We start from the raw sequence: 27,477 nt of genomic DNA on the forward strand, positions 1-27,477 counted from the left end.
GGAAATTATGTTCAAGAGGACATTTTACATTTCAATGAACCTGAATATGTTCTCTGCGATGTTGGTCATCACTGGGGGAAACGGTCTCCGGTAGGGATGGAGCCATTCGTCGTTGTTTTTAACGCTGTTTTAGGGCTGCTGCACAGGTTATCTGGGGATTTGGATATCTATAGCGATGGAGATGCTTCAGTAAAATAAGAATCTCTCAGATAAAATGACTTACGGTCTCATCAGCATCTCACTAAAATGGAAGGAGTATCTCTCCGTCTGTCCTTTGAGTGTCTCAACAACCGATCGACGTCGCTTTTGGCGGGTGTCTTGCTGAAGACCAAAGGAAGCGCAGTGATCGAATGCGAACTCTTGAAATCTATGGGACATGTTTATGAGTAGTGTGTTATGTCTAGTGTATTGAGAGGGTACCCCTATTAACTGTTCCACCGCCGAACGGCATGCTGGGTACAGCTCGCTCTCCGTCGCTCTCTACAATATTAATAGATAAATAAGGAGTGACCAGAGATCTACAGGACGTTTTTATTAGTAATTTTCTCAACAAGCGTTCATCCGATTGACTTCATTCTTGGCGGGTGTATTGCTGAGGACTGAACGAAGCACAGTGTCAAATGTGAAGTTGTTTGGATGAGCGGTTCGTGAGAAAACTGCAACACCGGAGACCAAGCAATCGGCCCGCTCATAAACAGGCATGTTTTGAACGGACACTGCTCTGGTTAGAGACAAAACTACTAACTAACTAAACTACTAACACTCTGTGGACTCTGCAGTTTGGTCAGAATAATTCATTGTACTGTGATATGTATTATGATTGTTGTTTATGATGATGTAAACAACAAATTGAAGGCAGTAAAACCTGCATGGCAGTCACACAATATGACATATCATAAAACAGCCTGTGAGTGATAGATCATTAAATATGACATTATTAGATTGTAAGTAGTAGTATGTGTAAATAGCATTTTACTGTTGGGTTAAGGCTTTTACACACCAGAGGCGTGACGAATAAATTACTTGAAAATGCGAAATAGTGAAAGGTAAGAACAGAAGGAGTGGATTTGGTCTGCGCTGCCTTTGTCAAGGTTGAAAGGAGTAATAAAGTTTGCCGTCTCGGTTCGGACTACGGATCCTCTGTGTTGTTGTACGCTACAGTGTACGTATTGAATATGTCCGTTCCGCACAACGTGATTGGATGATGCCTTTATTCATGATGCAAAAGCTCCGAAAAATTACATTTATTGTAGTGCAATAATTAACTGTTATTATAGTGAAAAATGACATTGTATTTATTTATTTTACGTACTATTTTAGAACCTTTTTGTTTTTCTGAAGTTGTTTTGTTTTTGTGGTGTTTTTTTCCTGTTTTTCAACTGCACTGATCAGGAGCTCCTAATTTCATTGTATTCTGTACAATGACAATAAAGGATTTCTATTCTAATATTTCAACACAACATATACTGTATATTGTATAATTTATTGTATTTATTACATTTAACAACAAATCAGTGCAGGATTATCTATTACCACAAAATAGACACCACAATATTGCTTTGTGTAAAATAATCTGTTTTTATGATTTCATTCTATAAATTGACAAAAGTTTCGCTGTGGTTTTTGGGGTTGTTTTTTTCTATCCTTTTATAAAAGTAATAAGCCACTCAGGGGTTCATACCCCGCTAAACAATAGCTGGTCTACATTCTCTGTGAAGCAGCAGCAGCAGAGCTTGGCTGGCTCAGTGCTGCTGGTGTCTCTCCTGCTACGAGCTCAGTGTGAACACAAGATACAATCCTGTGTTCCTTTTTTAACCGACCAAATCCTGTCTTTTTATAGGAAGCCGGGCTCTGGTGGGATCTAATTATCCCTCCTCATTCACTCTCTTTTGTTACCCCTCTTTCTGTCTTTCACTGGGCATTTTGTATTGACTGATTTCATGTGCGAGTTTTCCACCAGCTGTGACGTTTTCACTCGTTCATATTCATCTGTGCGCATGGTGGTGATGTTGTTACAATCAATTTCAATTTTCCCAGCAACTGCCAACATTATCTTTAATTAATAATCTTGCTAATAATAATATTAATAAAAAACACTTTCTCTCTCTAACACACACTCTTCCTGTCTCTCTCCTACCAGCAGGGCTCTTTTCAAACACAGGACCACTCAGATCAAAATAGCCTCATCATCATTATCTCACAGCTGGCCTTCAGTGCTGCACTTATTTCTCTGTTAAATCCCATTTCCTGCTTACAAAATGTTCTTCCTCTCTCCCGTCTCTCCATCCGGCCTTTCTTTCTCTCTCACTCCCTCTTTGTTTCCCTGCGGGGGGAACTAGTTACACTTTGTTTTTCTGCAAAACCACCCGCAAACTCCATGAATTTCGGTTTGTTTGATTGGCTGACCATCAAAGTTTAATTAGTATGCTTCCAGTAATTAATTCTAATTAATTGTTAGCGCTAACCTAGATAGTTTTTCAGCTGAACATGCAAAAAAAAGCATAAAATACAACCTATATGGAGAGTAGAGTTTCTTATAATAAATAAATAATAGATGAATCTTTCCTTGAGGTAAAAGGATATTCATATTTTCCCTATAATTAATGATAAATTATGTAGTTATTTCCAGAAAACGTGCCAGGACTTTATGAACGTGTATTGAGGTTTTATCCTCTTGGTATTCCCCCTCACCTGTAGGTCCGTTAGCAGGTTGCTGGTCTCTCGGACCCGGGCTCTAGTAGCGTCGAGTTCTATCTTGAGTTTCTCCTGAGTTTCCCTCAGACAGTTGATCTGTGTCTGAGCTGAACCCATGTTCTGCTCGCCCTCCCTCACCAGCTCCTGGAGGTGGGACACCTGAAGAGACCGACAGAGGGGTTATTACATCATCATCCTCATCATCATCATCATCATCATCATCATCATCATCATCATCATCATCATCATCATCATCATCATCATCATCATCATCATCAGCGGATTGGTTACGTTTTAGGACTCAACAGCACGTAGAGTTGACTTTGACTTTCTTGAACTGAGGTTGTATGAAGTACTAAATCAAAAATAAAAAAATAAATAAATGGATTGATAGATAAATAGATAGATAAATTAATTAATTAATTAATTAATTAATTAATTAATTAATTAATTAATTAATTAATTAATTAATAAATAAATAAATAAATAAATAAATAAATAAATAATGTACCAAAATAAATATAGGCATTAATATAAGTGATAAAATGGGACATAAATCAATATTTCTGTTTGCTTCTTTTTTATTTACCTTTGTGCATTTATTTTTTATTTATTTTAAATGTATTTATTTATTATTAAATTGCATGTATTAATTAATTAATTAATTAATTTATTATTGTGAACTTTTAAATGTATTTATTCATTTTAAATGTATTTAAAATGTATTTATTCATTATTAAATTGTATGTATTCATTTATGTATTTATTCATTTATTTCTGCATGATTTTCCCTTTGCATTTTGTCCCTTATTTATTTCCCTAAATGTATTTATTTCTGTATTCTTTACCATTGGCTATATTTTGCTGCTGCCACAACAGTACATTGCTTTGCTCCCATGCTGATACTCTGTTTTCTGTCTGTTTCTCCAAACTGGGGGCATGCAGACCGCCATCTACTGCAGGTAACACACTGACTTTGAATAAGTACCTCATACAACCCCACTTCAAAACACCAGAACCATCTCTTTAACAATTTATACCTCCTGATTGGCCATATTGAGCTTGGCCGAGAGCTCCTCTTTCAAGTTGTCAAGTTGCTGCTGAAGGCGGTCTCGCTGCTCCTCCAACGACAGACGCTTGATCTCAAACTCCTGACTCATTTTCTGGAGAGGAGAAGGAAGAGGAAGGAAGAAAAATAAAAGATGGGTGGGAACAAGAGGAAAGACAATTCATGAGTGTTGAAACTGGAGATTTATTCTAAAAACTTTATATTTTAAATACAAAAAAACAACAATCTAAATACTTGAAAAGACAATTTATCGGTGCATATGTTTACTGTGAAGGCCGAGCAGCTCTTTCTTTTCGTTTCTGCAGTATTCCTACCCTGAAAGTATAATCTCTAGAAAAAGGAGGGGAGCTCAGAAGCCACTGTAAATCCCATTTGTGCCGTAATATGGAGTCGTGGCAGTTGTTGAGAATGAAGCGTGGCTACTGAATGAAGGAGGGACACGTGAGCTGTCATTTTAAACTTAAAAGGCCATCTCATCCAAGCAACCAACCGGTTTCTATAATCCTTCAAACCACAGCGCCAAATCCTTTCTGGGCCACTCGGAATTTCTCTTATGAAATGCTCTTTTTTTTCTCTTCTTGGTTTTTGCCTTAGCTAATAATAGCACTGATATCTATAGTGGATATGTTTTATAAAATACAAAGCATTATACAAATACAAGCACCATTGTGTTTTGTTGTTTAGAAGCAACACTATACAGCTAGATAAACAGCACTATGGTATCCTTAGAGACAGATTCCTGGTGAGTTCAAACGCTATTAATTTCACCGTGATTTCTTTGTATGCCAAACATCTGCTGGATTATTGCTAATTTAGTAAATGCACCACATTTCTTACAACCACATGACCAACTGTGATTACTATTAGAGCTGCTAAATGTGGCGATATAGGGTGAGGACGTGGAAATGTGTTACTTATTATAGATTTTGCCATACTGTTCATACTGCAGCAGCTGTCCCCCTTTAATGCATCTGGTTGGATTTGCAGGCAACGATGCAAATGAATGAGAAAGACTGATTATGGCAATACTGCATTTACAAGATTTTGGCATCAATGTACTTTGGTTTAATCCATATTGCCACTAGCTAAGCATTGGTTCAGTGTGTGAATTACAATCGTTATTCACCACCTTGAGTTGTCCGATCGTGTGAAACATGCAAGTCGTAACCATGAGAATCTTCCTCAGCTCTACCTTCCTTCCCATACCATACCATACGACGTGAGGGAACTATAAAGCAAGCTCGTCTGATCCTATCCACATGGGAGCCAACCAGTAATCCGCATCCTCTTTCTTTAACTCAATTACAGTAGATGTGCCTGTATCATGGTGCCTCCAGCCTTTCACAAGGTTAAAGGTTCAATTCATTCATCCAGAAAAACATAGAGAATACACACCCATAACAAAAACGAGGGGTGTACAAAACTAGGATTGTCATCGCATCGCCTGTGGGATAACTGAGAAAATACCATTAAAGGTCCCATTTCATGCTCATTTTCAGGATCATAATTGTATTTTAGGTTTCTACTAGAACATGTTTACATGCTGTAATGTTAAAAAAAACACTTTATTTTCCTCATACTATCTGCCTGAATATACCTGTATTTACCCTCTGTCTGAAACACTCCGTTTTAGCACATTTTGATGTTATTGCGATGCTAGGCAACAGTTTGGGTTCTTGTTTACTTCCTGTCAGCTGATGTCATTCACATACACCGCACCCGGATATAAACTGGGACACATTTAAAATGTTGATGTTTACAACTGTGAAATGGTCTGAATATTGTAGATTTGTGACATCACAAAGTTACAGAAATCCTGACGGCTCGTTTAAAGGCACAGTTTCTGAATGCGGGCTGTGTGTAGTTCTCCCCGGATTGAGCGTTTTGATACTTTCACAGTATCTATATAGCACTTAAACCTGCTTTATAATAAAAAAGACATGAAAAACTTTTTACAATATGGGACCTTTAAGTGTGTGACAGGTGGTCTTCTTAACTAGAGCTGCAATGATTAGTCAATAGACAGAAAATATAGAGTATCAGTAGCTATTTTGATAATCAATTAATCCATTATACATTATTAATATATATATACAGTATATATATTAATACATTATAGTACACTGAATATCTTTGGGTTTTATACTGTTGGTCAAACAAATCAAGACATTTGATGACGTCAACTTGGGTTCTAGGAAATTGTGATTCACTACTTTCTGATATGGTTTTATAATCCAAACGATAAACTGGGGAAATAATCAGATTAAGCCGATTAAACGATAATGAAAATAATCATCTTAACCTGCTGCTGCGTTCAATAAGAAAATCTGACACTGATGTCAACATGCAACCACTGGTCCAGACAACAGCTAAAGACAAGACGGTTCACGGTGTCACAGTTACCTCCATCTGGAGGATGAATTAATTAATGAATTAACATCCACAGAAGAGCAGAAGGGAGATTAGAGATACGACTGCAAAGCCTCTATTCTACTGCCGTCTCATCTGGCCTTAAGTAGACTGTGGTGGTGAATTATGAATTAATACAGCAAAAGCAATTTGTAGAATTAGAAATGTTATTGCCTCGCTTTAAAACTCGTTAATATCTCGCTGACAGATGTAAAAGTTTAAACTGAAATAAGATGAAGAAGATAAAATCAACAATGACCAGTTTTGTCTTCTCTTAACATCTCTGCGTCTCTTTGTCTCACCCTCTCTGTCTTCCTTTTATATAAAAACAGACGTTAATCTAAAGATGACGAGGCGCAGCGCCGCTCTGGCTTACATAATATTTCCCTTTTCATCATAGCCCCTCTCTCCGTCGCTCTCTCTCTCTCTTTCAGGGAATCTATAAACACACACCCACATGCTCACACACACTGCTCTCACTTGGCTCGGAGGCAGGATTTAATGTCAATGAAAATCAACCAATTAGCAGTCTGCTTCAAACAGCATTGGAAGCTTGAGCTCAAGAGGGGCGAGAAGGGGAGAAAGAAGTGTTATGAAAGAGGAGAGATATGGGAAGAGACGGAGCGAGAGCACCGAGTTCAAAGTTATTTAGAACTCAAAAAGTGTGTAATCATTTCAGAGGCAGAAAATAAGCTGTAATGTTAAAGGAATAGTCTTTTTGTTGGGAGTTACTCGGTGGTAGAGCTATATCATGCTGACTTCATGCCTCTGAGCTAATTCACTTTCACTGGATGTCAACAGTATGAATGGGATCCTTAATGTCCGCTGAATGCAGGTGGAGCCGTGCGAGCGTGAATGAATTGGGTGTAATGTGCTGTAAGGGCTGCGAGCGGGAGGAAAACGAGCGCTCCTCCTCTTCTACCATTCCAGGAGAATATAATAACACTGCTGACCAACCAGATAACCCACGTGATTGGACGATTCTGGTGATGTCATCCTGCATCATCAGCCCGAAATCATGGACCCACGTGGGGAAATCTTAATTTTGCTGCACTTAACTGCTCCTTTATGTGTTTATTTAAGTATTTACGGTGTCACAAATTATTAGTCCACAACGCAATTGGACCTCGTGTGTCTTAAATGATGAATAACACATAGAAACAGGATGTACGGCATTTGTAAATACACAACACAGTACACTTTTGTTTTAGTGTAACCATAGTTACCAAATAATCTAGCATAAATACAATATATATATAGAACATATGCCTCATTTCTACTGCATCGTTCAGCTCGACTCAACTCACTTTTGGTACCTGGTCCTTTTTCTCTATTTCGTTTCCCACTGCAGATAGTAGACACTCAGTGTAGCCAAGATTCTCAGCTGATCGCCATAGCAGCACCTCGTGAAACTGCTGTGACATCATCTTAAACGCAACAACTTGCTGAATCCTCTCATCGGCAACCAAATAAAGGAACATCTGCACTTCATCAATTGTACGCCGTAGTGTACGTGGCGTAGGCTGGAGCGTACGTAGCGTAGGCTGGAGTGTACGTAACGTAGGCTGGAGTGTACGTAACGTAGGCTGGAGTGTACGTAACGTAGGCTGGAGTGTACGTAGCGTAGGCTGGAGTGTACGTAGCGTAGGCTGGAGTGTACGTAACGTAGGCTGGAGTGTACGTGGCGTAGGCTGGAGTATACGTAGCGTAGGCTGGAGTGTACGTAGGGCAGGCCGAAGAATACGTAGCGTAGGCCGTAGTGTATGTAGGGCAGGCCGAAGAATACGTAGCGTAGGCTGTAGTGTATGTAGGGCAGGCCGAAGAATACGTAGCGTAGGCCGTAGTGTACGTAGCGCAGGCCGTATTGTATGTAGGGCAGGCCGAAGAATACGTAGCGTAGGCCGTAGTGTACGTAGCGCAGGCCGTATTGTATGTAGGGCAGGCCGAAGAATACGTAGCGTAGGCAGTAGTGTACATAGCGTAGGCTGTGGGGTACATAGCGTAGGCCGTATTGTACATAGCGTAGACTGTAGTGTACGTAGCGTGAATGTAGTGTACATAGCGTAGGCCGTATTGTACATAGCGTAGATTGTAGTGTACGTAGCGTAGGCCATAGAGTACGTAGCGTAGGTCGCAGTGTTCGTAGCGCAGGCCGTAGTGTATGTAACGTAGGCCGTAGTGTACATACTGTAGGCCGTAGTGTACTTAGCGTAAGCCGTAGTGTACGTAGCCCAGGCCGTAGTGTACATACTGCAGCGTAGGCCTAGTGTAGGCCATAGTGTACGTAGCCTAGACCACATTGTACGTAGCGTAGCGATTTGTACAGGATGTCCCGTGTCACGTCAGTGACGGTTCTCTCTGACCAATCAGTGGTCTCCAGTGTTTGAACTCCACCTTCTAGTGTCGGCTCAGCTCACTTGGAACCTTCCCTCCTGAGAATGAACCGTGCTTAGTTCTTAGTAGTTTTTGTAGTCTGTAACTGAATCTCTTTCAGGTTTAGTTTCTCTCCTACATTCCTGCTGCTACTGTGCTGACTGGCTTTCATACAGCACAGCTTGAATGGTCACAGCTTGATGCGAGTAAGCCCATGGCAGTATAGAGGCTTCAAAATAAATAGCAGACTAGTAAGAAGAAACAGTGCAGTCCTCGTGAGCTGCATACAAGCATTTGTTGTTGGTAATGTAATGCTGTTGCGGTTAATGAATCAGGGTAAATTAATTGAACCAGTGTCATTTGATCTGTCGTTGTTGGCGAGAAGGTCATTTGTACCGAGAGCGTAGAGAGGATGAGGAGTGGAAAAAAGACGTGACAGATTGAAAGCCGCAGAGGGAAACACGCAGAGAGAGTGATGTTGTTTTCACGTCTTAGTCTTAATGTTGACCTAATTAAGTGTGTGCAGTCAGTGGAGGGAGCTGCTCATTTCTCAGGGATACATATTTCTTAAACGACTGAGGCCGTTTGCTCCGAGGAGGGAATTTAATTGCTGACGGTGCTGCACTGAAACGAGAGAGATACAAAACCCTGAGAGCAACGCTCAAGGATGTAATTACTGTTTTTATATGAATATGGAGGCCTTTTTTTCATGTTTTACCACCGTGGGGTTTCTATATAAGGTTGATAAAGATGTCTACTTTCATAACAGGGGTAAACAAAGAATATGTTTTCCTTGGTCCACATATCTTAGACCACAAGAGAGCAACTCGAGCTGAGCTTGGGATTTTTTTGCAGTGATTGACGGCGGGTTTGACAGCAGTGTGTAAATATAAGAGAAACACAGCCGTCAGTGTTTCTTTTTATAACAATAAATTACTATATATGTTAAATGTATATATGTATGCGCACTATCATGGTAGCTTATTTACTTTTTGTTTTGTTTTATTTATGATCTTTTGGATTCAAGTTTAGTTCATACGTAAATCCTAACATAGGACTTACCGCCATGAGGATTTGCGTCTCCTCGTCTTTCTCCTGCTGGGCCTCCTCCCTCATGGCCTCGTGTTTCCCCTCCAGCTCCTCCAGCGCTCTGACCTGCGCCTCCTTGAAGCGATGCATCTCCTCCTCGTAGTGCGCTCTCAGCCTGCACAGCTCCTTCTCGTAACCCTGGTGCTCCTCGCGCAGAGACTGAGGAGAAGCAGAGGACGCTTTATATGATTAATGACCTGTTTTCCAGACTGGACTGGGATTAAGGAAGGGTTAACAGTACCTGTTCTAGTTTCAGCACTTGTTGTTTGTGCTGTTCATTGGAGGCCTGGCTCTGGTTGAGCACAGCCTCCCTCTCCTCCTCCAGACGGCTGATCTTCTCCTTCAGCCGGCTCTGCTCTTGGTCCAGGTTCCTGATGGTCGCCTCGTGGGACATCTGGGTGGCCTGCAAGGACCCGATCTGACCTGGGAACAGTCAAATCAAAAGTGTGTCAAAGAGGCACCACACTTAGTAATCAGAACAGTTCAACACACTGAATCAAATCTCCACCACAAGCAATCGAACAAAAGTATCAGCTATTCAAAAGTCCCCGTGAGAAATACAAGCTGCTGGTAGAGAACTGGTAAATGGGAAGGGAAAGTAGTGTGGTGCGTTTTTTGACTGAAATTGAGTAGGCAGAAAGAGAGATTGTGCACATCTCACACACACTTCAGACTAGCATACACAAGGATTTCTAGAGTGATCCGGGTGTGATGTGATGAAGTGGAGATGTTACGATATCAGCTTTTCACTACACGATTATTGTGGCCAAAAGAATTCATCTTTAAATTGTTTATTGTGCTTTTTGTCTCCTTTTTTGGCAGATTAATTACACTCGAAATACGAGTGTGGGGAGTTGGAGAGAGAGTCTGTAACCAGAACAGTACAAAGAAAGACAAAGGAAAGACACAAATGATTTAAGAGGCGCTGGATTATTAACACGATATTATCACAAGTGTATTATTAACGTGATATCAATATTTCATTTTAAGTATCACGGTTATATAATTAGTTGTCTGGCCCTTGCCATTGTGACACAATCCATGAAACTGCGCTTCTTCTAAAGACTGGCAGAGCAGACAGCAGTACTGATATGCAGTTAGGTTAATTAAGTGTGTGTCTCCATTTATTTATGAGTAACTACTGGAGTGGAAATTAGGCTCTTGAACGGTTTCTCAGTTTCACAATAGCCCCGTTTCCACCACAGGAACATTCCCCCGATACTAAGAACCTTTTGGGGAACTCATTGCGTTTCCACTGCAGGGACCAGGGTCTAAATTAAGTTCCAGGGACATTTTCTGGGGTCTTTTAACCCCCAATGAAGGCCCTGCTCGGGGGTTAGTACTTTCTGAAAGTACAGGAACTTTCAGGGTGGAGTTTGCAGCGAGTTGTGTAAAACATCTGTGCACAGCTCACTGTGAAAGGCAATAGGAAGAGGAGCATCTCACTGGCTTTATGGAGGATTTCAGTTGCTTGCTGTTGAACTCGTTCCCTGCTGCCCTCTAGTTCATACTCGGTGTCCTTCAGCTGCATCACCCAGATCTCTCCGTCCTGGATGGCCTCTTCCAGCTGCTTGTGCAGGTTCTGCAGTGCACACACACACAGAGAGATGCATTCACAATTACACCACAGCAATTCCATTTTAAAAACCCAGTCATCTCTCTCCCACCACAGCCTGGAGTCGCATAAAGCTACCCAGCTATTCAGACTCTGCACATTTGCCTGCAGGATCATCAGTGCACACCACATTGGATTTCCCACCACACTGAGATTCTTGAAAACCGTCGTCGCCCTGAGGCTTTCGCTTTTGTCTTTGTTTTCTGCAACTGTTTTTCATCCAATTTAGCCCACTTTCCTACCCACAGTCAACCAAAAGAAGACTCTCATACTGTTTGTGCTTCGGTTGGAACACTGTTAATGCAACGGGAAATGTCCGTATGAGCAGCGGTAGTCACAGGGCTTAGCGCTATTTCCATGCGTTTATGAACAAATCAGTGTGCCTAAAGAGAAATGCATCATGTTCATTCATTCATTGAGTCTGCAGGGCTCCAGAGTGCGACAGAAGATCTGTCAAGTGCGACAAAACATTTTCATTGGTCGCACCGGTGCGCCTGACGTTTAACAGGTCTGTCTTGATTTGTGCGTTTATGTGTGAAACGGCGCCCTGTACTCCTCCTCGAGTGACATCACAACCTTAAAAACGTACCGGTAATTCAAAATGAAGAGAACTATTGACTGTTTTTTGGTCAAGAAAAATGCTGCAGTGCCCGTTACACCTGTCCTAGGTCTATTACTACACAAACCTTGATAGTTCCCTCTGCGTTGGCCAGCGATGTCTGCAGTCTGTTGGTCCTGTCTCGGTTCTCTCTGGCCTCCTCCTGTGCTTTCTGCAGCTCACTCCTCAGCTTGGACAGCGAGCGTTGCAGCGCCGCTTCCTGCGCCTGGAACTCCTTACGAAGCTCAACCTGCACATGAGGCAAGAAATACGTCAGTCACTCTGAGACATGATGACATTCCCGGCACGCAGCGGACAGTCAGGTGGAGAATTTAGCAGCTAAAGATATATATACGGCAACCGATGTTGTTGTTTTACCTCGGTCCTTTTCCAGGCCAGCAGGTTCTCAGTGGTGAGCTGGTGTGTTCTCCTCATGGCCTCCAGCTCCCTCTCATAATACTCCTGAGCCTTGCCCAGCTTGGCCTCGTACTCCTCCAGCAGACGCACCTTATCCTTCGTTATCTCCTCCACTCTCTCCATCAACGCCTCCACCTACACAGAGATAAATGAAGACAAAGTCTTTGTTTTTTTTACTCAAAGCTGCCAAAATACATTAAAAAAAATCTTTGGAATGAAAACGCCAACTGCAAAATTTTGCACATCTCAACCGTTTTTTTTTTTTAAAGGATTATCTTTTATATTGGATATTAAACAGCTGAGAGGAAAAAGGAAAAATGGGAATAAAACAAGGGGATGACATGCAACAAAGGTCCATGGCCAGATTATAACCACTGCAGGTTTATTTTACACTCATAAGCCAACTACACCGACAAAACAACACTATTTTTTTCGATTTTTAATGCCAACCAAAACAGCAATTACCCCATCAAGTAACTTGCTGTGTAAACTCTCCACAAAAGCCAAAGATAACACATCTATCTTCCTTCCTCTCTCGATCTTAGCCCACCTCTTGTCTATGGAGCTCGGCAAGTTTCTCCTGGTCTTCCGTCGAGGTGGCGCTCTGGTTCTGCTGGTTGTTGAGGAGTTCCTCCACCTCCTGGCGGTGGGTGGCCCTCAGCTCCTCCAGCGCTCGCCGCTTATCCGCCTCAAACACGGCCTGAGTCTGGCTGAACGCCCGCAGCTTCTCCTCAAAATCCCGACGCATCTCTTCCACCTATTGAAACCACGAGACATAGTCTAGTCTGTTTGAATCGTTTGTGTGTTATTGCCTACTCCGTCTCGACCTGTGCCAAGCTAAACGCTCACAGCACCTCTTGAAAATCCCTCTGAAACGACTGTAACATCGAAAGATCTGACAGACATGAGGTGGAATAAAATATACAAAAATGGGATGTGATGTCATGTGATGTGATGGCAGCAGACAGCAGGTTGGTAAAGCTGGAGGTGGGACAGTGTGAAGGCAGTGGCAGAGAGGAGGACAACACCAACGCTAACATACACCGAATCCCATCATAGATGAACTGATGATGAGCGGAGCTCAGTCAGCCACCAGCTCATCACATCTAAATACACGTCAGGAGTTCATTTATGCCCACTGCCATCAGACTCTACAGAAGCAGGCAGAGATGATATTGTGACATATGATGGCATGATATGATACATGACATGATATATATGTATTTATATTGGATTGATATTGAGTTACTTTTTACATTCTATATGGTTTTGTTGAAATGCTTATTGGATTATTGTATACAAATCTAGTCTTGCATAGCCAGACTTATCTCCAAAGAAAGAAAGAAAGGTCTGGCTCCACACATTATGATTCTGGTGTAGGAGAAAAACCCTCTGGCTTGTTTGTGTTTCTTTAAACCAATCACAATCATCTTGGGCGACACTAAGCCCAGGATGCAGCGACGGTGCCCTTGCAAAATAGATAGCGCAGATAGCAGAAGGGGAGGAGAATGAGACTAAGCTATATCTAACTATAAAGCAAGGAATCTGTATGTATGTGTATGTGTGTGTGTATGTGTGTTGGCGGGTGTTATTGCTAGGGACCCCATGGAGTGCTTTGTCGAATTTGGGGCAATGTGGTCACGCAAAATGTTCAATATTCATAAACTTTGAATAAAGAAGTGGACAGGCTGTGTGCAGCAGCGGGGGCGGGGCTTCAGGGCTCTGTGGAGTCGAGCATGTTGTCTGTAGCGGGTCTTTACAGGCTGCAGCTCATTGAGTGCAGATCACTTCTGCTGCCGTATATATTAACGTTAGAACCGAACTCTTTTATTGACTCCCTGGAGGCAATGAGCGATGAGCTGCTCCGGCCAAGCAATCCGCCACCTTAGTTACATCTAAAAAAAATGCTGATGCTTTACGGAGGTGATTAGATCTCGCAACACCCCTAAGGTCAAACTTTTGACCACTAATACGAGCTATATGCCAATATGAGAATTATTTCAAAATATCTATAATTTGTTTTTGTTTGTAAAAAGTGGCACACATATATTAGACACACCGTTACCATTTCAATGGCATATAACAGTTCAGAATTGTGATAAAGCCGGTGGAAACAAGTTTCTGCTTTGTGTTATGACTAGGGCTGTCAATCGATTAAATATTTAATCGAGATTAATCACAAATTAATCGCACATTTTTTTATCTGTTCAAAATGTACCTTAAAGGGAGATTTGTCAAGTATTTAATACTCTGATTATCATAAAGTGGGCATGTCTGTAAAGGGGAGACTCGTGGGTACCCATAGAACCCATTTTCATTCACATATCTTGAGGTCAAAGGTCAAGGGACCCCTTTGAAAATGGCCATGCCAGTTTTTCTTCGTCAAAATTTAACCCAAGTTCGGAGCGTTATTTAGCCTCCTTTTCGACGAGCTAGTATGTGTGTGTAGGTGTGATTAAAGCCTTACCTCTCTGCTCATAGAAACCACTCTCTGTGTGTGCTGGGCCTCGGTGCAGAGCTGCGAATCCTCCATTCTCTGTCTGTACATCTCAAACTCTGCTAACGCCTGACAAGCGACAAAAACATCACAACAGCTGCGTTACATTATTTCAATTCAAATGAAAAAATGAAAGCAACTGCAATAGATGCAATTTCATGCAATCACTGCTATATTTTAATCACAAGATTATCAGATGCCATGCAGATTTGAAATTAATTGAATTCATTAAAAGTCGGCTGCAGAACTATGACACAACATGGCAAATAAATTGTCTATAACTTATGCATCTGTGAAGCTCTACAAACAAACAAAGCCTCACTAAACACAACCAAACGCGGCGGCCGGCAGCAGTGAACGACCTGTCTCTTCATGTGTTCGTGGAGCTCGACGGATTCTTCCAGACTGGCCAGCCGCCGCCTCAGGTCCGCCTCGTCCACCATCTTGCTCTTGTACTGCATGATCTTGTCTCTGGTTTCGGTCACAATGTGTTGCACCTGAGCAAGCGGAAAACAAAAAACAGTCAACACCTTGAAAACTGCGGAAAGAAATTCAAGTCACAGATTGGTCTCATAAACGACTGAATGTATGCAACCGGTTGGACAATATAGTGTGATGACACTGAGCTATTTTGTTCCATTACAACATGAAGAGGATTTCCAAAACCCACGTACAGAGTGGGTGGGAAAAATGTAGAAATAAGGCAGCACAACTGTTGTCTCCAAAAGTCCCACTTTGAAAATGTAACACTTGAAAGCAACACAAATTAAAGACCACTTCTCTGTGAAAGCAATAGGAATGAAATTAAAAACCATATCGGCTTAGTCCTTAAACAAACTGTCATTGGAGATCATGGTTGCAGCAGCCTGGTGGTAGTTGAACAAGATGTATTCAAGGCAGCGAGCAGCAATATGACATGGGTAATCACACTTTGGTTAATGCGCATCACACAAATTACAGACTTGCAGATGGAGCACATACGTACCCCGTGACAAATGAAAGGAAATCGCTGTATGAATGAGTGGCGGAGCGTAATGAATGCAGATGCTTTTCTAAATAGGGCGCCAAGGAGTATGGAAATGATGTGAATCATATTGCCTTCAGTCACCCGATCTCAACCCATCTGATCACCTAAAGGAGATTATGGAGCAATGTGTTATGAGGGAATGTCTTTTGGATGATGGTGTTCATTCCTCCAGTGAAGCATCCGAGATGTCCTGAAGGCTTGTGGAGGAAAAACACCTCGCTAATTAACACCCCTATATGTTGGTTTATCCCTTTCATTTGGCAGTCATATGTACTCGCCACTTTCACATAGCTGTAACGTGAGTAAATCAGCTGAAAGGGCAGGACATTAATCTAATCATTAAGACATCAATCTTTACTCTACCTTCATGGCATCACTTGAATGACTGATTCTAAGTCCCGGTTCCAAGCTTGCTCAACTGTTATTGGAGCACAGATGGAAAAGAGGCGGGACTTAGGAAGGCTCAAGTCAAAAGACACTGTATTGTTTCTGTGTAATTAACCTCTTAAGCCCTAGGGTGCTGGAAGATGTGGTTCTCCTAGACAGACATACCCAAAATAAATAAAGAATAGCTCCACAACTACCACGTCTATATGCATGATCTTGGTCTCTATGGATAGGTAAGACCTCAGAGAATTCACCCCCAGTGTGAGTAACATTGTGACTGTTACTATGCCTGAGGAAATTGTGATGAACCAAGGGAGAAATTTACATTTTTATCCTAAAATGATTTCTAGATTAGACAGTGGATAACACCATTATAGCAATGATGCCATGCACAGAGATGCCACTGAATTCATTCAGCAACTCCTTGACTACAACCAGGAGGACTCTCCATTTGGCCACTTGGCTACCCAAAGTGTGCCAAAATGGGTTTTCTACCTCTTGAAAGGGAATCTGACTCTATAATACTACTGATATCCACTACAGGAGGCTATGTGCACACAATGGAGGCTTTGGCTATGACATTTACCCTGTGCATCATCACATTCTACCATTGTGCACAGTAGAAAATCAATAAAAAACAACTAGATTGTATAATTTTGACTCCAAAGGGAGTAGTTTTATTATAATAATGAAATATGATCAAGTAGATAATAACAAATAAGATCACTAACAATGTAAATAAGAGAACAAAAAAAGAATCCAAAGTCAATTCATTATAAAAAACGGTCAAAAATATTATAAAGGAAAAATACAATTTCTCGTGCGTTGATTTTGTAATTAAAAAGACCATCACAGCATTTTTATAAAGGTTTTAAAGGCAGTGTTTTAACACGCAGCTCAGACGAACTCGGTACCGGGTTCCTCGGGTAAAAGAGGTTAATCTTTAATGAAGGTGAAACAGACAAGCATGCGTGAATAAACTGGGTTTGTGCGATTTTGGAGAGGCCTAGAGAGAGCAGCTTCCCCCCTATAATATGACAAAAACAAGGGTGCACCATGCCCAGTGCAGCATCGACCTGCTCCCTGCAGACAGCTAAAATACGGTCAGTCTTGACACCAAAATTGCAGTGTGACAGGATCGCCTACTGCCCCTCTACTCCCACTGCAGCACGCTGCCACTCACTGAAATAAAAACCCTCACTCAGGATGTCACTTCACCGAATTCCTCCAATGAAACTAATGACATTACAGTGTGTGTTAACTACTAAGATGATGGATAGTGACCTTGTGCTCTTTATAATCAGAGTTGCTCTGCTGTGTTCGTACCTCGTCCTCGTGGGCATCCTTCAGAGACTCGATTTCCTCCTCGTGCTCGTCGTTCTTGGTGTTGAGGGCGTAAATCACCTGGAGACGGGGAGAGAATGAGACGACGGAATGAGGATGCCATGTGAAGCTCTTATTAACTGTTTCGATATCAGATCGATAGTTACAGTGAAGAAGTGAAGCTCGGCTCTGCATACAGAGAGCAACAAAATCGATACTAATAACATCAGGAAAGGAGAGAAATAGGGTTTCGCACACTGAGTAAAGACGGCATTATTCACAGACACGGTTGAGCACCTCACCTCCTTGTGTTTTGTCTAAACTTTTTACAGATATGAACTCCCACATGCTTCTCAGTATGGTCACCTGAAAAGTCTGCTCTCCACAAACAAGCCTAAGTGAATAACATCTTGTCAGTCATGCTTCTCCCAGACGTATAAGTAGGTTTTACATGTGCTGCAGGTAAATGATATGCGGGAGCTTTAAAAAAGCTTAAGCTTCAGCAAATTGAAGCCCCCCCCCGGTGAGCAGCTAATATTCAGTCATGGTCAGCTGAATTACAGCCCTGCAGGACTAGAAGCTGCACATTTTGTTCCACTTAAAGACGAGGTGAAGAGTTACACACAGGATGTAGATGCTAATTATCCTCCATAAGGCATAGTGTCACAGGCATGTAATCATCACTTTCTGACATTTAAACACCACTTTGGATCCAAGTGATAATCACAGCTGGGGATTTTTCTATTTTATTGAAAGTACTGGACTTGGCAGGAAATGCTAAAACCACCGCTGTAATGCATCTGTACCTTGACGCCAGATAACAAGTATTTAGTGAGCAAATTACACTAGTAGGAACACTGGAAATGGCATTTTAGGTGACATGGCTCGATGTGAAACCTCGTTTAAGGATCCTCAAAACGTCTGTTTGGCCAACATGGGATCATTAACATGCGTCCTGGGTGATCCGATCACAAGTGGACGACTCTAACCGACTAAATGCGTTGTTGTTTTTATCTGGCGGCAGTAATATCCTACATATTAGTGTATTTTATAAACAAAAACATAGGGTTATTGTATACCGCTCAGGACAACATGTGGATACCTGACTGTTTAACAGACCGTTGATATGGATGCAGTTCTGATGTCGGACGATGCAAGACCCCTCCGCGTTGGGTTGCGCGCTGTACATTACCCCTTATATGTAACCCTCGGCTACACAAGCTGTTCAGGACACATTTGCATACACACTGCTAAAAGAATGTGGCCAATATGCGGCCCAGACCGCCTCCGAATGTGATCCGAGCGATCGGATCTCAATGCATCTTGGGAGCATTCACTCCTGAGCTGTCCACTTGTGATCGGCTCACCCAAGACGCACGTTAATGCCAGGAGTGAACAGGGCATTAAAGTCCCAGTATGCTTCATACAATGCCCAATAGAAACAACAGAAAACTAAAGACTAAAGTCTTTAAAAGTGTCAGTCTCTCCTCCAAAGACATCCACGGTGCTGCACTCAGTTGTTGACCTAAAAAGTGACAGAAGAAAGAGATTAAACTCCGTCTCCACACACCTGACCGAGTAGGAGTGACTGTCACATTCGGAAAAGTTACAAACATTGTCACCGCCACCCCGATGCTGTTGTCAGAAAGAGAGCACCAGCTGCTGTTAGATGACAAACACTTTGTTTGAAGCGTACGCCCTGAAGACGCCGTAATGATCACAAATGAGACCTGGTTACTGAAATCACACTATATCTGTTTCACGCAGCCAACTGTTGCATGACTGGAATAAAGCTCTGCAGCACAAAAACAACTTAGGATATGTTTTTGTGGATGAAATACCATCATCGTCAACCTGTGATACCTGTCATTTGAAGATACTGTCATGAAAGTGGAACAATAACTGTATTTTGCTTGTTTTGGTGGTTTATTTGCCTCCTGACAATCACTACCTGGGTGTTTTTATGTGTCGGTACATCACCGGCGATGTTACCTCGACACCAGTTTCAAGAAGTCAGAGTAAGGTAGCTGTTCGCCCTTCTGTTCTCGAGTGTGAGCCTTTGATTCCCAGCAGCAAGTCAGCCATGGAAACGTTCCTTCAATTATACATGATTATTTTAATGACGCTGCTGTGCCTGCTGCTTTCATCTCCCTCTCCTCTCTCCCTTCGCTCTCATCCTTTTATCTCTCCCCCCTTTTTTGTTCTGTATCTTCCTCCTCTCCTCTCTCTCTCAACTCCCTCCATCTCCCAGGAATAGGGATACATTACTATTTGTGTCTCAAGTCTAACACTAAAGCTTGCTTTCCATAAATAAATGCAATTTCCCCCCTCAGTGTCTTAAAGTGATTCTGCTGTTGTGATGAAAAACACATTTGTTGATGAAATAATGTTGCCTTGGACTGATAAATTGCATAAACAGTAACATTTCAACAGTTTTGGAAATTAATAAACAATGAAAATAATACTTGGTTGCAGTCCAAGCTATGATACCTGTACTCAGTGCATTATAATGTCATATATCCGGTGTAGGCCGAGGTTGAAAGGAGCAAAAAGAAGACAGAATGTATATTTTTCTACGGGTAAAAACCTGGAATGACACTCAAAAAAGGCGTTAAGCTATAAAGTCCACCTAAGATGTCAAGTCCAAGCATTTAGTTAGTGTTGCATACATCTAATATGACGGATATGACACTATTTGATTGATTATATTACATATTTATTATGCAATCGATTAACTTGAAAGCCCTGAAGCTCAGTTCATTCTGATTTTAATCCTGGGAGTTGATGGGAAGCTTTGATGTCCTGTGGTTTAACACTTATCCACCCTGACAGCAATGACAATCTGGAAGACGTCCTCAAAAAACTAACAATTATTTGGATTTGCTCAGCTTTAAAACTCTATAATATCTATAACTTTATGCACATTGTTGTCCTTTGCAGAAGCGAAAAGGTTCAAGTTCCTGTTACTACTGCTACTACCAACATGTTAAAATGCAAACGTGCTGTGAAATGCGTTGCTTCCACTGCGCTGGAGCCTTCATCTGTTTTAAACAGACGTAATTGGCATCTGTCAACCAGACTGGTTGCGACCTGACAAGCCATAACAAGCTGATTAACATTCTCAGGGAGCAGAGAAGCATTCCAGTCATCATAAATATGAGATGAGAACAATATACAGTTGATTTTTTACCATGCTCAGTGAGCAAACAGAAGTGAAGCAGAGCATGCATATGCACATCCTACAGTAGATATGACAACTTTTACAATATCAGAAAGTAAAGAGAGTGACAGCTTCTTCCTCTCGTCTCTGCTGGTGGTTTTCACAGGAAACTTTTCTGGCCCGAGGCGCCAATCAAAACCGAGCCAGGAGGCAACACAACAGCCTGCAGCTAGTACAACTACACTCGGTGAATCCTTCCTGCTGCTGACCTCTCTATTGGCTCGAGGAGGGTGAAGACTACAGTGTGCCTCCTCTGAATTATATGATTTCCCCCGAGCTCACCGGTAGAGCTGCACAACTTACTTTTTCTGTTACTATTAAGATGGATTATATATATTTTCTCTGTAATGTTGTCAACTATTTTAACTTTTTTCATCCCTTATTTAGAATAGATCTTCTGCTTTTGTGTTTGTGTGAGTAGATGAATGTGTTGTAGGGCAAAACTAAACCTTTTCACTGTACAGTTAGTGTTTAATTTATTATTGATAAGCAATAAAAAGACCTTTGAAAGAAAAAATTGGGATTATTTTGACTTATATTGCAATTGTGGTGTGATTTTTGTGGGGATCTGCACCAAACAAAGATGTAGAATAGGATGTGAAGGCCAGGACATCACTGCAGCACAACAAAATGTAATCTAAAATGATATTTCGACACACATTTTGCCTTTAACAAATAGTCTGCCTCTTGTGATTTGAATATTTCAGTAGGCCATATTGCGTTTTCAATAATATTCCGATTAATTGTGCAGCCCTATTCACCGGGAGAACGTGAGCCGAACTGAACGGATGCAAGGCTTTGCATGCAGCTCTACAAATGTGCCACTATTGGGTCGGGGTGTCATTATTCAAAGTCTTTAAAATAAAGATGATTCTCCTGCCTAGAATATTAAAAAAGATAAAGATAAGGGTTTTCTTACTGCATCGTTTTATTGCTGTCAGAAAAGGAGATTTAAACCATTATGGCACACTAAAACGTCTCATTAAAATGTATCATTCAGATTGAATTCATGTTTAATCTATGGCCAATTGCACATTTTCATCAAAAAGGCCGACTATCAACAGTGAGGCAGAATGAATGAGGAGGCTAAAGGACATTTTGTACAGTCGATCACTACTGATTGAACTACAGAAATAAAGGTCATTGATGTCTCAAGAAGAACTACAGCTAACAAAACTCTTCATTTTCAGAGGATTACCATCATATTCACTAATCAAAGGATTAACGAAAGTCTTATTCTCAGAGGTGCCGCAGTCTTAACGGGATCCCCCCGACATTTGAGCTTTTAGTCCGCTGTTTTTTCATCCACCAATGAAGTGGCAACGCATCCTCTGATACCAATTAGCCGAAGCACACACAGTGAATTGACTTTGTCCTCCCAGTCGTGGTGTTAAAAAGCGCTTTGCATCTGTTCCTTCTTTTTTGGTTGTCGTGCCGCTCCGACGCTCCCGGGACACTCTGCGCCGCGCACGCTTTCCCCTCCCCGAGCATCACTACACACCGCCACATCACAACCTCGTTCGCAAACACAGCAGGCGAGAACAAGGACACACTGAGTCTCTGTGATAGAGAAACAAATAGTGCTTTTCTGTGATGTACAGAAAAAGAGCAGGGTAAGACATGGTGAGGCAAACATCATCTGATCCAGATAACACTGTCAAAACAATATATAACGGACTGCATTAGATTAAATCATCTTTACTCCTTTAATGTAAACAACAAAGCCTAAAGATACGAGCATTAAGGAAACCGGAAAAATACCAAAACAGCATCGACTGCAGGCCTCAATCTGGGTTCTTATTTCGGGAGCTGAAGTTGGGGAACTCTCGAGAGACTGTGTGACCTCCCAGCAAGTATCCCAGCATACATTTCACTAGTGGCAACCTTGGCAACGGTGTACAGTTGGACCAATCTCCTCTCTACCCACCTGCCGTAAGCAGTCTCTCGCTTTTTATTCAACATCACCAGCTCTGAGCGTAGCATATATACGCAGATGCGTCTACACTGCAGTCAGTACAGACTAAATGGCGTACACATGACACGCCAAAAGCAAGAAAGGCGTTCTTATTGCACGCTAAATGTCTAATATCGTGGCATTCATATGCCTTTTCATGCGAACAGGCTGGAAAAAGAGACAGCAATATGCTCTTTAAGTGACCTTTGGCCCTCTAATATGTGAGCTCAATAGACTGTGGCTGCAGCACAGCAAGAAAACAACTCGATTCTACAGCCTCATTCAGCTGAATCTCCTCCTTAAATGCTGAGAAGTTCAGTCCAGCTGTGCAGCCGCTATAATAACTCATCACTGCGTTCTGTATTTGAGCCGTAACCATGCTTTTAAGCTAATGCATTACAAGCCGCAAATCAAAGTGAAGGAGAGTTTGGATTTCAGCCCTTTTTTTTATCTTCCATCTGATTTGCTTCAACAAACAATAGTTCCACCTGGTAAATGTAGAAAACAGCTGATTAAAGCTATGCAACGCCACCCGCAGGTGCAGTAAAGGTGTCTGAAATACCGAAAATGAGGTGATGGGAGCTCTGACGTCAGGAGTTTTCATATTTTAACTCTTCAAAATGATGTAATGGTATGAAAGGTAAAATCCAGGATGTCTACAGACACAGATTGCATGTAATCAGAGTCTCAATCAGAGCAGAGCAGATCATCTACTGTACCACCGTGACAATAACGCTCCAAATTTACACGAGGACAAACTGGCATGGCCATTTTCAAAGGGGTCCCTTGACCTCTGACCTCAAGATATGTGAATGAAAATGGGTTCTATGGGTACCAACGAGTCTCCCCTTTACAGACATGCCCACTTTATGATAATCACATGCAGTTTGGGGCAAGTCATAGTCAAGTCAGCACACTGACACACTGACAGCTGTTGTTGCCTGTTGGGCTGCAGTTTGCCATGTTATGATTTGATCATGTTTTTATGCTAAATGCAGTACCTGTGAGGGTTTCTGGACAATAGTTGTCATTGTTTTGTGTTGTTAATTGATTTCCAATAATAAATATATACATACATTTGCATAAAGCAGCATATTTGCCCACTCCCATGTTGATGAGAGTATTAAATTCTTGATAAATCTCCCTTTAAGATTGCGATTGATCTCGATTAACTATGGACAATCATGCGATTAATCACAATTAAATATTTTAATCGATTGACAGCCCTAAATTTAAGTAATTTTCAGGTAAACATGTCAATTCTTCTCTGCTTTAATTGCTTGTATTGTCATACGTGGGGCAAACTTTGTGGTTTGGACTGTTCTGACAAAACAAACAATCGCTTATTAATTATTTATTCATGGACCAAATGATTAATTCAGAGAATAATCTGAGGATTAATCGATGATGAAAGTAATGGGAGTAGCGTGACCTACGGTAATGCTGGCTGGCTTTGTGTCCTACTGTGTGTTTGCAATGAAAAATGAAGCCATGTGACAGAAAATGTCTCTCCACAAATCAAAGTCAGTCTTGAATAATTAAGCGCCCCTGCAGTAGTCAAAATGTTAGATGTGTTGATTCATTCAAATTTAGGCTTAAGCTTTTAGTTTAATTCCTCTCTTTGCTGATGTTACAAGGTAATGTGGGACGTCCTTCTGTGTGCTTTCTTTGAAAATGTCCAAAACAAGCAAGTTGCTCATGCGTTCCACAACAAGAAAATGTCCTACTTTCCACCTGCTCTACCTCGAAGCACTGCTGCGTGACGATTATTGAGGGGAAACAATGCGGTATACCTGCAGTCACACACTTCAAACACATTTAAAGCTATCAACAAAGCGGAATGAAAGAAAAAGCTTCACAGAGAACGTGGATTTAGTTCATGCAAGATTTTCCACCACTAAGTGGAATCACACAAACACATGAGAAATGCATCTGAAAACGTTCCCACAGAAGAGTAACACATGCGCCACACTGAGCAGGACTAGAGTCTGCAGATAGATAACCCCACACGAGCAAAACATGGAAGGCATAAATCTGTCATAACACCTTCAATTTTTAAAAAGCAAAGACATCTGGACACAGATAAAAAAAGCTCTCAGCTTTTCAGGAGGGTCGAGAAGACGACTATATTTTTAAACAGATTTTCTAGGCCAGGGATTTCATTGACTTCTTTGACCGCCACCGCACATATCGGCTACATCCCATCCTTCAAACATTGATTTTCCTTATCGATTGATCTGCACCTTATTTACACATAACAATTAAAAACCGAAATATATCCAGTTTGCAATGATATAACAGAGAAACGCAGCACATTAGAGAAGCTTACACCATTTTTTTCACTATTATTGCTTAAAAATTACTAAAAAGTTGACTCAAAATAGTTGGATTATCTCTGTTGATTCACTAATCAAGTAATTGTATTCAGCTCGTGAACCTACTGCGTGAAACAAACTGTGATATCCGACTGAGAATAACTAATAATAATTAATTTTCTTGAATAATGAATAATGTTGTGGGATTATTCCTTATTTCATAGGCTATTTTGGGGATTTATACTTTACTATTACACAAAAAGAAACAAAAAGGAAGCATTTTAATACTGATTTGGAGGTCGATTACCATGGCAACGGTCGAAGCTTCGAAGCTCCGAAGCATTTGAGTCAGCCCTACTGTGAAGAAAACTAAAAGTTTGGATTATTATTTAAGATATAAACTTAAAAAATACAAAAGTATGCAGTTAAAACTAACAAAGAGCCAACAGGATAAAGTGTCAGGGAGAAGAAAACACTGAATTTGTCCTAAAAAAGAGCCTATTAAGTAAGTATGATTGTTAAAAAATGAATATATAATAGACATTTGCATTAAAGGTTCCTAAAAATAACAGGAAAACTATATTATATTAAATATTATATAATATTCACAGGAAATAATCTGCTCAAAATTCATCCAAACTTCCTGCAGTTACTGTGTAACAATACACAACAACGATACAGTGTATCAGTTGTTCTGTACTGTTATTGTTATGCATTGAATATAATATGAAATATCATAAAAAGTCACTTAGTCAGGGGTCGTCAGTTTACTCAATGAAAGAAAATGGGGTGCCTTAAGGTAAAAAGGTTGGGAACCAGTGCGCTACAGTAGTAATATGACAATTAATGAAGCGAGTTCAGCAGAAAAATGTCCTTTTACATCCTCGCCTCTGCCTCTGACCTCGGGGGCCATGTATACATTGATTATTATAACTGAAAGTAGACTGAGCTGGTAAAAGGTTGGTCAATTCGTGGTTGATAGCAGGCTCCAATACCCTGGACAGGTTGTCAGGTCTATCACAGTCATCCTGCAGATCACCTAACCTGCAATTTAAACATGATTAAAGTCCCACTGAGGGTCAAAAACACATTCCTGGACTGCCTTCAAAGTGTTAAATCTGTCGTTTGTGGACCTTAATTCCACTTGCCAATCTCTCCACCACTACAAACAATTTGAATCAAGCGCTGCATTATAATCCTCAGTCCTGGATATCCACCGTTTCAATCTATTTGCAGTATTGTGTGTATTTGTACAGCTTATCCTACTGTACACACAGTGTCTAATTCTGCAACCGGGATAGCATCACCATGCCTGTTATGTAAAAATCTTCTGTCCTCTACTCTCTGCTTTTGTCTCTCTCTCGCTGTACAGCATGATCACATAAACGGCTTCATTTGCACCCTATAGATGCTGTAAACTGCAGCTGGCCCCTTAAATCCTCTACTCTACTACAGCGAGACACAGTGTCCCCTGTATCCTACACTGGTTTCAGGTGGAGTACAGAGAAGCAGCTCTGCCAAACCTCTGCATCCCTCCAAGATTACATAACTTCCCTCGGCCCTTGAGAGGCAATGGAAGCCCTGTGATGGCAGAAAAAAAACATGCACGGGTTAAACAGTGGTGTGGTAGAAGGTACATTTACATGTGGAAAACTCTCAGCTATCAGTGTAATACAGTGTGGTCACAGTTGTGTAGTAGTTACAGTTTGTAGTACAGTCTGCGCACAGTAGTAAGATCACAGGAAAACTCTTTCTAGGTAAGAATTCACTTCCTAAAAGCTATTCATAAATAACTGCCACTACCTATTAGCATCAAAAACAAACCTGAGTATTTAATGGTGACCTATGAACCCTGCAAGGACGCAAATATCATCAATCCTGCTCCAAAATACCACCACATCTAACATTAGCACCACACCTCCTGACCTGCATCAAACTCCATGTTAAAAACACCATAAAATACCACCACATCTAACTTAGCACCACACAGCCTGACCTGCACCACAGTCCATGTTAAAAACACCATAAAATACCACATCTAACATTAGCACCACACCTCCTGACCTGCACCAAACTACATGTTAAAAACACCATAGAATACCACCTGACCTGCACCAAACTCCATGTTAAAAACACCATAAAATACCACATCTAACATTGGCACCACACCTCCTGACCTGCACCAAACTCCATGTTAAAAACACCATAAAATACCACCTGACCTGCACCAAACTACATGTTAAAAACACCATAAAATACCACCTGACCTGCACCAAACTACATGTTAAAAACACCATAAAATACCACCTGACCTGCACCAAACTACATGTTATAAACACCATAAAATACCACATCTAACATTGGCACCACACCTCCTGACCTGCACCAAACTACATGTTAAAAACACCATAAAATACCACCTGACCTGCATCAAACTCCATGTTATAAACACCATAAAATACCACCTAACCTGCACCAAACTCCATGTTA

General features: G+C 41.2%; 1 protein-coding gene and 1 long non-coding RNA gene across 6 annotated transcripts in view; both read right to left on the reverse strand.

The window, feature by feature from the left end:
• Positions 1 to 27,477, reverse strand: part of LOC119483977 (protein FAM184A-like) — a 49,060-nt gene that overhangs the window by 20,131 nt on the left and 1,452 nt on the right. For 4 of the 5 annotated variants that reach the window (XM_037762509.1, XM_037762512.1, XM_037762511.1 and 1 more), the window contains exons 2-12: positions 17,502 to 17,579; positions 15,124 to 15,258; positions 14,732 to 14,830; positions 12,815 to 13,021; positions 12,226 to 12,399; positions 11,936 to 12,097; positions 11,081 to 11,216; positions 9,876 to 10,057; positions 9,608 to 9,793; positions 3,735 to 3,857; positions 2,692 to 2,853 (exon numbers count right to left, since the gene is read on the reverse strand). In XM_037762509.1, the coding sequence (XP_037618437.1) occupies positions 2,692 to 2,853; positions 3,735 to 3,857; positions 9,608 to 9,793; positions 9,876 to 10,057; positions 11,081 to 11,216; positions 11,936 to 12,097; positions 12,226 to 12,399; positions 12,815 to 13,021; positions 14,732 to 14,830; positions 15,124 to 15,258; positions 17,502 to 17,579 (1,644 nt within the window). The remainder of the gene's footprint in view (positions 1 to 2,691; positions 2,854 to 3,734; positions 3,858 to 9,607; positions 9,794 to 9,875; positions 10,058 to 11,080; positions 11,217 to 11,935; positions 12,098 to 12,225; positions 12,400 to 12,814; positions 13,022 to 14,731; positions 14,831 to 15,123; positions 15,259 to 17,501; positions 17,580 to 27,477) is intronic. The other variant, XM_037762513.1, reaches the window with a different exon arrangement.
• Positions 27,027 to 27,438, reverse strand: LOC119483979. Its single transcript, XR_005205884.1, has 2 exons — positions 27,368 to 27,438; positions 27,027 to 27,299 (listed from the first exon to the last, which is right to left on the reverse strand). It is a non-coding gene; the product is annotated as an uncharacterized LOC119483979 (long non-coding RNA).

Source organism: Sebastes umbrosus, chromosome 24 (genome assembly GCF_015220745.1).
Source record: "Sebastes umbrosus isolate fSebUmb1 chromosome 24, fSebUmb1.pri, whole genome shotgun sequence".
NCBI classification, from domain to species: Eukaryota; Metazoa; Chordata; class Actinopteri; order Perciformes; family Sebastidae; genus Sebastes; species Sebastes umbrosus.